The 12,146-nt window shown below is 42.6% G+C and overlaps 1 protein-coding gene across 1 annotated transcript in view; it reads left to right on the top strand.

Annotated features, from left to right (window-relative positions):
• The window catches only part of LOXHD1 (lipoxygenase homology domains 1), a 140,804-nt gene that overhangs the window by 66,146 nt on the left and 62,512 nt on the right, over positions 1 to 12,146 (top strand). The window contains exons 23-26 of the mRNA XM_014959844.1: positions 387 to 568; positions 3,346 to 3,462; positions 8,584 to 8,746; positions 11,677 to 11,831. Of these exons, the coding sequence (XP_014815330.1) occupies positions 387 to 568; positions 3,346 to 3,462; positions 8,584 to 8,746; positions 11,677 to 11,831 (617 nt within the window). The remainder of the gene's footprint in view (positions 1 to 386; positions 569 to 3,345; positions 3,463 to 8,583; positions 8,747 to 11,676; positions 11,832 to 12,146) is intronic.

The following is a 12,146-nucleotide window of genomic DNA, read 5'->3' on the forward strand; positions in this document are numbered from 1 at the left end:
TAGTTGCTCAAAAAATTATGAATTCATGTTTTCCTTCAAGACATGAGCTGTTGAAGTAAATCCTGTTTCAATAACTTTGAATGGCAGGTATAAATATACTGAGTGCTTTCTGATCATGTGATTAATCCCAAAATGTCAGTAAATGAACATGTATCAAGGTCAGTTGGCCTGGTAGGGTTAAAGGAAATTCCTCTGGATTCTCATGGTACTGACCAGGCAGATAACTAAATGACTGCAACCGTGTGACTCCTACTATATCCTCTTTAATTGTCAAGTTTTCTAAGCCAGATTTTGCTTCATTAAAAATTTCTTAGGAACGTTGCTTACTAATGCTGCTTATTAACTTCTGTTGGTTTGTTTTAATTTTCTGCCATTTCCTGGATCAGTTGTTCCTTACGAGATCACGGTCTACACCAGCGACATCTTTGGAGCTGGTACAGATGCAGATGTCTTCATTGTTCTCTATGGAAGTGATGGGATCTGCACTCAGCAGAAATCCCTGTGCCTCAACAAGAGAGAGCAAAGGATGTATTTTGAAAGGAACTCGGTGAATCAGTTCATTGTAGAGGTAAGATCAAAGACACTCATTGTCATCTTAGGTTGCCCTAAAGGGATTAACAAGAGAAAATGGAGTGAAGTGGGAAGTTTTCCTCTTTTAGGAAAAGCTATTCAGCTCTTTTACTTGAAGAATGTGGGCTCAAAACTCTGTTCTGCAACAGATTTACTGTGTGCTGGATCAAATCTTTTCTTACTGACCTCCATTTAGTAGTAACTCAACGGTACCAACAAGCAGTGTCCCCGTGGCCCATGTTAAGCCATGTGAAGGTTGATGCAATTTTATCATGGAGCTGAGATGTGCCAATACATGGATATGGAGCCTTGTCCCTCCAGATAAATTTGAGAGCCACTCTGGAAGGTCTTTACATCTCCCATTTCCTAGGCCATACTTGGTAAAGAGAAGCTGTCAGTGTCCATGCATTCTGGATCTAACATGTGCACTTCTCCTTATCGTTCTTATTTGTCTGCATACTTGCTTTCTCTTGCAGTTTGCAATACTTTGAAAGGTAATGGGATCCAAAGGCTTGCAGTATCACTGAAACTAGTTGCCTTGTGTTTAAGGTTCCTTTGCATCATTTCATGTTCCTATTTCAGCAGATTGTGATGAAGGGGCTGGTCGCTGGTGCTCACTACTTAAGTAGCACTTCATTTGTGGTGGAATGTGTTCATTTATTCTAATTCTATGGCAACCTAAGCATCATGATCTCTGTCTCTGTATCCTCAGACAGAGAGAGGCCATTACTCTTTTGCAGACTCCGTCATTTTTGAACAACCAAGGTTTTCTAAAAGATCTTATCAAGTATTTGCTGAAGCCTTTGCACAACTGTATGCAAATAGTAAACCAATGCACATCAGTGAGTGAGCTTATTTACATCTGCAGTATTCAGCAATTCCTATTAATAAAATATTCTTATTGCTGAGGATTTCTGAGAGGCAGAAATATATAGGCAGTACCTGTTGGTACTGCTTCATGTCCTCAGCTTCCCTCCCTGAATACAGCAGCAATGCTGACTTTGTAGAGGGCCACAGAACCTCTCTGTGTTTTGAGCTTGGTTTGTTTTGTGAAATAATTGAAGGCAAATCTTAAAACCAAACTTTTTAACAAGTTAAAAATGCTCCCAGCCCACATTGTTGTTATATGGCATGAATCATAAAATAAATCCCCAGCGTGATTCCTTAAAAACAAAGAATAAGATTTATTTTGGTGGAGTTTCCACACAGTTTTTCATAACAGAGGTTGTGTTAGTCCATAGGTATAAATCTTAAACTGAGTGTTACTGTTATTTCTCTATTCCATAAGATTTATTTCAGGTTTGGTAGAATCTGAAACATCAGTGCTTTGCCTAGAGGAAGTGAGTGAAAATGCAGTTTGTTCTCCAGATTTACAACATCATATTAGCCTGTCCCGAAACTTCATTTGGAGTTCAACAGACCTTAAAAACATCAACTGAAAATTACCCATTTGTTTTCATGTTTTCACCTGCCCCTACCATTTCATATTTAACAAAAGAGGCAAAAAAGATTAGAGACTGATCTCAGCTATGCTCCCAAGTGATGATTTGCTGGAGACGCCTATAGCAGGGTAAAACCCACTTTTTCTTTAACATGGATCTTTACTGGTCCAGCGACACTTTATTGCTGTGTATTGATTAAAAACCTCATTGAAAGATGAGGTTTTGGACAGAACGAAAGAGGAGAAGATAATTTTCCCCTAGTGCATGCTTGTGTGCATGGACGAGTTTTAGAAATGAGTTTGGATCTTTTTAAGTATTTTGCAATGATACTTATGCTGTCTAAAGTCAGGGCAGGGCTGGTGAAGTCAAACCTCATTTGTTCCGAGCGTGAACTCCTTGAACAGCCCAGTCAGCCTTTCTGAGTCAAGGAGCCTTCTAAAATTGTGGATGTCTTTGCTTCATTATGGAGCAATCCTGTCAGCTGGGAAGAGAAGAAGGGAGTAGTCTCCAGTGGTGCAAATTGAGATGTTTGGTTTTCTCATGTTTCCAAGAAAAAAAGACTCCAAGTCCCTATGGGCAGAAAGACAGCTCAGTGTGCTTCTCCTGCATCCACTGGGTTGGTTTTTTTGAAGACTGACTACACAAAAGCTTGCACTGAAATAGCCAAAAAGATTTTTCTAAGGAGATAACATCATTTTTCCTGTCCAAGCCTTTGGAAGGGAGGTGACTTGAGAGCAATGGACTAGTAACAAATTACTCGAGTGGTACGGTGAGGCATAAAAAGCCAGTAGCCACTTCATAAGATAGTGATCCCTTTGACTTGCTCAGAATGGCATTGGGATTCTGTGGTGGATCAGGAGAGAAGTAATATAAAAAGCCAGGCAGTTAATACTGTATTTTGACATCAAAGCTATTCTTCCAGTGTTATAAGAGTGCACATAAGTGTTCAAAAAGGAAAGGGATATCAAAAGGACAATTTAGGATGTGGCAGAATTGCAACTTCTAAAAAATTACCTTCATTCCTACTCATACAGAGAAGCCTGAGATGCAGGGTTGCTGCTGTGTAACCAAATCTGCCTCATACGATGGGTAATTTGTGTAGAGCAAGATGCTCTCCATTTTTGGAACAGAAATTTGGGGAAACCCTTTAGCTAAAATGCAAGTTAGGCCATAATTGGCATCAACACTAATATTTGCTCCTCTGGGACTTCATACAGACTGGAAAAATAGGAAACAAGCTGAAGAGGTAGTGTCTCAAAAGCCACCTGTTGTTCATGCCATAATCTTTCTCTTTTTTGTTTTCTTTTCTTTTTTTTTTTTTTTCTTTCTGTAGCTGGAGGATGTTGGTGACATCATTGAAAAGATTCGCATAGGACACAAGGGTGGAGGACTGAACTCAGGATGGCACCTGGACCGTGTGACAATTCGAAGGCTGTTGCCAAATGGAAAGGTAATGCTATGACTCCCAGCCCTCTGCGATATGTTTCCATCAGCAGCTGCCTCCATTTCCCAGAGCACATCTTCTGGATACGAAGCGTGGTTAACAGTGAAAAATGAGTCCCCAAAGAACAATGCACGCTAATGAACTGGCTAGAGCTTGGGGATCTGGGGACAACAAACATGTATTGCCATGTTTTATTCTCCAAATGTTGATGATAAGACTCTGAAGTCATTGCTTTTTAAAAAAATGCTGTTCTCGTTGTACCTTTTGACTAGACAGGCACAGGGAACTACTGGAAAGAGTCCAGCGTAGGGCTACAAAGATGATTCAAGGACTGGAGCATCTCCCTTATGAGGAGAGGCTGAAAGAGCTGGGACTCTGTAGTATGGAGAAGAGAAGGCTGAGGGGAGACCTTATTAATGCTGACAAGTATCTCAAGGGCGGGCTGAGGGAGGAGGGAACCAGACTCTTCTCAGTGGTTCCCAGTGAGAGGACGAGGGGCAATGGGCACAACTTGGAACATAAGAGGTTCCACTTGAATATGAGGAAGAACTTTTTCACGGTGAGGGTGATGGAGCCCTGGAAGAGGCTGCCCAGGGAGGGTGTGGAGTCCCCTTCTCTGGAGATTTTCAAGACCCGCCTGGATGCAGTCCTGAGTCACATGCTGGGACAAGCTCTAGGCAATCCTGCTTCAGCAGGGGAGTTGGACTAGATGATCTCTATGGTCCCTTCCAACTCTAAAAATTCACTGAAATTCAGTGAAATAATGTTATTTCCTCCTGGCAGTGGGCAGGAGCAAAGCAGTGATGTTGCTCCTCAATCTTTTGGAGGTCTTCATGACTCTTTATCTTTCGTGTGAAGGAGTGATCTGCCTGCTGGGTTTGGAGGCAACATTGTCATGACTTGCTTGCTGGACTGAGAGGGGAGATTCCTGAGTTTGTACCCATTTCTGGTAAAGCATTACAGGGCTGAGCAGATGGCCCTGTGCTGCCGCTGGACATCCTGGAGTGCTCAAGGCTAACTTAGATAATGGTGGTTTTGGGTGACATGAAAGGCCAAAGCTTCATATTTTCACATGTAGTTTCATTTTGAACAATCACAGGGAAGGAAGTGGGTGTACCATTTTAAAATAACAAGGATTGTTGCTAAATATGGGCAAGAAATAATTTCATCAGTTCCTTAATTCTGGAAGAATAAATGCAGGGAGCCAGTACAATTAATACAAGCACAATGCCTCTCAGTGCAAGTCCCTGAATCGCTTGTGTAAAACCCATCAAGTTAGGTCCTAGGACTTTTTGTTGCTCGCGTCAACAGGATTAAAGCAGTGCAGCCAGATCAGTTGTCTTCATCTTGCCCACATAAGAAACTGTTCCTCAGCTCTGCTTTCAGATGCTGGCTGTAGGAACAGGAATGAGTCTGACTGCAGGGAACTTCAGAAGAAGATCACTTCTTCAGGACTAGTTGAGAATTGGAGCAGTAGCTGTGTTTGGGAACACCTGGGCGCTCTCTGAATCATATGGGGTTGGAAGGGACCTCTGGAGATCATCAAGTCCAACCCCCCCACCAGAGTGGGACTACCTAGAGCAGGTTGCTCAGGATCTTGTCCAGGCAGTTTTTGAATGTCTCCAGAGAAGGAGACTCCACCACCTCTCTGGGCAGCCTGTTCCAGTGCTCTACCACTCTCACAGTAAAGTAGTTCCTCCTCATGTTTAGGTGGAACTTCTTATACTCCAGTTTGTGCCCATTTCCCCTTGTCCTGTCACTGGGCACCATTGAGAAAAGACCAGACTCGTCCTCCTGACTCTCTCCCTTTAAGCATTTATAGGCATTGATCAAGTATTTATAAGCATTGTCCTTTCTCCCCTTATTTTGAAGGGCTATCATCTTTCATCTCTACCTCAATGCTCAGTTCTGCTCCCTCCTGAAATGACTTCTAATATCAAGTATGGTGCAAACACAGCTTGCTCAGTCATGGTCAACCTTCTTCTCATCTTGTTTCTACCTTCAAAGTTTACAGGATATATTTTACTCTCAGATTGACAATCAACTTGAAGGTTGGCCTTGAACATTCCCCATCAGGTTTAAGCCTGTATCTTCCTCTATGAGCTTCTCCACAAGTTTCTCATGATCACCTTTTTGCCATTCTGTTATTATCAGACCCTCTATCTGTGTGTTCACTAACCCTTGCCTTGTTACAGCTTCATTAGGTTAATGAGCAAGGTGACATTGTTTTGGGAGATATTATTATTGGCCACAGGCTAGGGAAGATGAAGAGGGGGGTGTGCAAAGATATGGAAACCAAGGGAAAAGAGATTCCTGGGCTGCCTCTTTCTACACCTATCCTTAACTTTGGGAGCACTTTGGGAAGCTCCCAAGGGCTCTCTGTTGGGTGCTCTTCCATTAGCCCAGAAATGGTCTTGGGGCTGTGCAGCTCTGCGGTCATTACAGCAGCTTTGAAGGACAGGCAGTGAGAAACCTGGGAAGGTGGAGGAAGGGAAGAAAACCCTGAACAACTTAAAAAACGGGGAGATTTACAATTCTGCTGATCTTTTGATTATGGCATGGGAAAAAAAAAGAAGAAAGCAGAGCCCTGCGTGATGCCGCTGATCAGCCGCAGGATATTATGACCTGCCACAGGATAGCAATATGCTGCCAACGCTTCTAAAAGCTGTGCTACCTGATGAGACTGCTAAGATGTGTCTAGATGTATCCGTAATGCTGCAAAAGAAAAATGAGGTCAGTAACTTTTCCGATTATATTGAAAGCACTCGGGTAAGAAACCGGGATTGTCGCATGCCAATAAAGCTCTGCCTTGGCGTGCCAATTATATCTGATAATTATATTTCATTTGTTACAGCTTGGAGAAGGGCAAAGCACTGACTTTTAGCACACTGTTGTACCCCGCTTCTAGCTTAGGGCCAGACTCAGACGCTAATGAAACAAATTCTGTTCGGAGCTGCGAGAGGATTTTACCGTGGGTAACATAAAACAGTGCACTTTACATCACTTAAATATTAATGCAATCACTAACAAGGAAACTCCAATAAAAACTGTGGCAATGACATGGTGATTAAAATAATGATACAATTAACTCTTACGGTAACTGCATATTATGCCCCACTGTGCAGGCACTCAAGTCTCTAGACGTCCTATTACCAAATAAACAGTGTTCGTATCGATGGCACGTACAGCCAACATTATGAATGTTTAGGAGCAGTTAAAAGCTTCAGCGAGAGACATGATTGAAGTGGGATCTCTACTGGGAGGAGAGAGTTTCAGCACTGAAGCATCGTTCTGGAGAGCCCTCTCTTCCCAGACTGAAGGTGGGGTTGATAAACACTGTTCAGCTCAGCGTATGGTGAGATAATACAGGTTATACGGTCAGAAGCGAGGAGGCAGAAGTAGTCATGTGGCCAGCCATTAGGTGCAGTGTTTTGCTTGTACGGCACAAATATCACTTGAAATCATCTGGAGAAGGAAGCTGTGGCTGCTCCATCCCTGGAGGGGTTCAAGGCCAGGTTGTAGGGGGCTTGGAGGAACCTGGTCTGGTGGGAGGTGTCTCTGTCTGGCAGGGGGTTGGAACTGGATGGTCTTTAAGGTCCCTTCCAACCCAAACCATTCATTGAGTCTATGAATCAATGATCTAAAGCGCTGCTGGTTTTGTTTGACACCATGTTGTACAAGTCATGCTCCAAACCACCTTCTGGATCTAAACATTGCAAGCCTCAGGTTAAGCAGCAGCACTGCAGGGAGCAGGAGAGAGGAAGAGAAATGGTGTTTTATTGACAGCAGAAGCTTTGGGCTGTGCAGGTTCAAAGGATGGTTCTGCTGTGGACTCAAGACACTCGATCACACAAGTCCCTTGGAGGGGTTTGGCTCCAGTGGATTAACTCATCTGGGATCTGTGTGTGGTGGGACAATATGCTGTTCATTCTGGGTTAGCAGAGACCAGAGTGCACCTCTGATGTCAGGTGTGCAACCAATTCCTCACTGGTGACCATGTCAGGGGGGACAGGATCTGACAGCTCAGGGTGGTGCAGTGCAGTAGGACACAGCAATAACTATATTCAGTATTGCTACAGCTATTCCCTTCTTTTGCTATGTATTGATATTTTACTATTTAAATAATAAAAGTAGTGAAGAAAGGACACTGTATTGATTTGATAAATAATCACATGAGAGTAATTAAGGTGGACAGTGTTCATATCTGTTATACATAAAAGTGGTGGCACACAGAATTCTGGAAACAGCCCCTGTCATACTTAGGAAAGAAATGATGTAGTTGTCATTAAGAAAAGGGCCATTTTCTCTTTCTTTATTTAGTTACTGGGAGATCAAAACTAACTTCTTTCCTCTTTTTTCTGTTCAGACTTGTGGGCTCTGCAAGTTGCATGATGGCTCATGCCCCTTCCTTTATGGAGACATAGCCACAGCACACAGAAAGCCGCCTGCCTCTTACCATCTTGGAGGCCTTACAGGAGTCTGTTCTTAATGAGTAGTCTGGGATTGATTTTGTTTACCAAGTGGAAAACACATGTTCTATTGTTTTTGTTTGTTTGATGATAGAAATCATATTTGTTTCCACCAAAGTGAAGTCAAAACAAAAGATCAAAAATTAAATAGCTTTTTTTTTTCCTCCTAATGCACGTATGGGAATTGCCTGGAAACCAGCTTGACTCACAGAATTATAGGACAAAATCTTGAAGTATTGACTCTGAAAAAAAACCACCCTACTGACTTCAAAGGGAATGCTGCCTGAATAAAGATTGAAGAGGGATTGCAGAGTCTCAGTAAAACGCAGCTTCAGCGGGAATGGCGCAGTTCTGATTAGGCATTTGCAAGACTGAAAACTGGGAATGGCAGAGATCTGCTGGATCTTACAGCCAGTCTCATGCAGCCATTGGGAATACTGTTCTCTGCTGCACATTCAGGGCTTCTTCTCAGAGTCCTCAGATGTCCTCTTTCTGGAGGAAATGTTTCTATATACTATTTCAGCTCTGCATCTACATCCACATGCATACATACATGAGCTGAAAATCCTCGCCTGCATGTCAGAGCATTTTCAAAGGGGAGATGCTAACACTTGCTCATGTTGTTCTGAAGACATTATCTCTGTCATGTTTACTTCAGGGCTCAGAAACCATCACATTTCCATGTGAAAGGTGGCTTGCAAAGTCTGAAGACGACGGCGAGACTATAAGAGAACTGGTACCATCTGATATTTTTACTGAAAAACTCATGAAGGATGGGACACTCAAGCAGATAGAGGAAGAAGTTGAAGACCCATTAGAAGGTAATGAAATCCTAGGAGTAGGTCAGGACCTAGTCATCTAATTTTTGGAACAAAACATTTGGATGTGTAGTTCAGGCAAATGCAACGCTGGTACGACTATTCACATTTTCTTTTCCTTCCTGTTCTCTGGACTCTCTTGTACCTGAAGCACTTTTGTGCAGTAATGCCATTATTTTCATGTAGGGCATTTATAAAACTACAACTGACACGCTTTCACACTGACATGTTTTGCACGTCTCCTCTGATGCCTAACAAAATTCTTCCATGTTGTCTTCCAGGCTCTGCAAACATTTTTACTTCTTTGCCCAATTACACCTTCCTTCCTACCCTACCAGTCTGAGTTATGCTCCTCTTCCCTGCTTCAGTTGTTTTTTCCTGCTGCTCTTCAGGTACATAGGGACATCCTCTAAAAATTTGCCTCTAGACAGCCACCATCACCTCATTAAAGTGCCTCTGGAGAGGAGAATAAATGCTTATGCAACTCTGAGCCCATCTTATTAAAGTGTTCACATTCAGTGTTTGGCCCTCCTGGTAACTGAAGGAACTGAACAAGAACCTGGAGAAAAGGAGGCTGAGGGGAGACCTTCTTGCTGTCTACAATTCCCTGAAAGGGGGCTGTAGCCAACGGGGGTCAGACTCTTCTCCCAGGGAACAGCCAGTGGGACAAGAGGAAGCAGCCTCAAGTTGCACCAGGGGAGGTTTAGGATGGATATTAGGAAAAATTTTTACACTGAAAGGGTTGTCAAGCCTTGGAATGGGCTGCCTAGGGAAGTGGTGGAGTCACCACCCCTGGAGGTATTTAAAAGCCAGGCAGACGTGGTGCCTAGGGACATGGGTCAGTGTTGGGTTGATGGTTGGACTCAATGATTTTAAATATCTCTTCCAACCTCAATGATTCTATGGTTCTAAAGACTGAAGTTTCACCCTAAACTCCTTGCTTCTTTGTATGTTCAGCTGTTTCTAATGCTTCTTCCTGCAGGACCCCCTTTTCCCACTCTGAGCTCCTGCTGCCCTTCAGAGAAGTCGTGAACCTTCCAACATCGTGAGCAGAACAAACTGAATTCAGCTGCCATTTTCATTCTATACTCTTACATATGGCAACAAGATGATTCAACAGAGAAAATAATTTCTCTCCCTGTGTTTTTTCTCCCAGAGTCTGATTTGCATTTACAGCACACCATTGTCAGGGTGGAATTTATATGGATTGTGAGTGTTTTCCATTGCCAACGTAGGCAATGTAGGGAAGGCTGGAGCCTTTGCACTGTGCCCTCAGAAGAGAGCAGCGTGCTCTTTCCTCCTGTTAGGAACTACATGGTAGCTCATGGGAGATGTTTTTCCTGCTGAGTTAAAGACAGTTTTAATATCATTTAGTCAGTGGCATGGCGGCTAGATGCCTACATGACATTTTCTTTAACTTACCAACTTCTCTTGCTTTACCTTACATTATTTACCATGAGTTAACTAACTCGAGTGACTCATTTTTTCCTTCTAAAGGAAAAGCCTTAAAACAAGTTTTACATTCTGTGGAATGGGATTTTTGGAAAACTGAAGGTTTCTTTTGGCTGGGAGCTAGGGATGGAGTTTGGGAACTTTTGCTTTAGCTATAAGGTATCTGGGGCAGGAATTTTGTCTTCTGCATCTCTATGAGTCCTCATACATCTTGGGCAGCGACACAGTGTAAATGACAGCAAAGGCAAATCAGCTCGAGGTGTTCTGAGGATCATCTTTTATATAATAGACTGCACGTCAGTCCTGGAGGTCTCTAGAACTGGCAAGCAAATCCCAGAGAGGGATGCACTGACTAATTAGACGATATGCATTGCTCCCTTCATTACTAATGTAATGGTTGTCTCTCAAGTACAAAGCTGTAACCCTGTAGGACATAATGTGAAGAAGCAAACCGGAAGACCTGGCATTGCACCTAGCCTCATGAATGGTCTCAGGTGATGATCTTGATCCATTTCTTAGGTAAATAAATGGAAATCTTTCATAGATGGTGAAGCAAAATAGACCCTGTTTTACTGAGAAAGCTAGGTACAGAAGAAAAAGATATTTTCTTTGTTGCTGCTAGCATACAAAGAAGAATCCTAACTAAGACCTTGTGCCTCTTTCTCATTTGCATTGCCCTGGGATTTGCAGGGAGGCATTCTCCAAGGCTCATATGCCACCAGGGTAATCAGAGACTCGTACAGTCCTTAATTGTTTTCCTGGCAAGGATGCTTTCAGTAACTGTTTGTTTTCCCTGTGTAATTGGGAAAAGAGCAGCAAAATAAAAACAGGAGTATTTAACGGGTTTAGTAAAACGCATTACTAAAGATTTGATGAGGTTTTATTGGATCATCATGGAGCAAGCTGAAGAGAAAGGGTACGTAAACAGTGAAGCTCCAACACTTCCTTAATTAAATACAGTCTCAGCTAAAGGACTCAGCAACCTGCTCTCTTTCTGTTTGGGGAATTTATAGAGATACATGCCATTAACTCTGGTAGTAATTGCACATCTGAATCCCTGGAGTTTGTTTATGGAAGATGGAGTATTAAGAATTCACAACACCGAATCACTGATTCTCAGATGTAGGTCCCTTGAGCCTCGGTATGAAAAGGTGCAGAGTTCCCCCACCTCTATCGACTTTGCATACAGTAACTACCACAACAATTCTTTGAATTTTTAACTGTGAACTATGCAATCAAAGCAATACACAGGCATTGATTAGATGGAGAAAAGGACAGTCAGCACATTTCAGCTCAGTGATTCTCCGGTCTTTGGATCATTACCAGAACCCTGAAAGGATAAAACATATGGGATTACAAATCTACAAGAACTGAGTGATGAGCAGAAAGTTTGGGGACCATTTCCTTAGGTAAATTCAGTATCTAAGATAGACCTTGATAATTCACCTGGCCAGAAATCACATCTCCATTTCTTTCTGCAGTTCACACGTACAAGATCAGTGTGTTCACAGGAGATATCTACGGTGCTGGGACAGATGCTAATGTTTTCCTAAATATCTATGGAGACCTGGGGGACATGGGAGAGAGAAAACTCAGCAAATCTGAAACAAACTTCAACAAGTTTGAAAGAGGACAGGTACAAATGCAATGGGTTAATAACACTTTCCATTTCACAGTCCTTAACCTAACACGTCCATGGCTGTCTTTACAGGCTGAGTTCTCCTACGAGGGATGAATTGATTGATTCCATTTACCTCTCAAAAATTGCCTCTTAAAATGCTTCATATGGATTGTCAGCTGGGTATTACAACCAACAGACACTGCAGAAAATGGGTAGATGTTTCTGTGAAGTCACTGATAGATGAATTATGAGCTTGGTCCAGATAAACTGGCTTGAAATGTTAGCTGCAGATTTGAGAGTGCACAAAACCTGAGGTCTCTCATTCCTGAA

The sequence above is a fragment of the Calidris pugnax genome, unplaced genomic scaffold, assembly GCF_001431845.1.
Source record: "Calidris pugnax isolate Ruff unplaced genomic scaffold, ASM143184v1 scaffold474, whole genome shotgun sequence".
Lineage (NCBI taxonomy): Eukaryota > Metazoa > Chordata > Aves > Charadriiformes > Scolopacidae > Calidris > Calidris pugnax.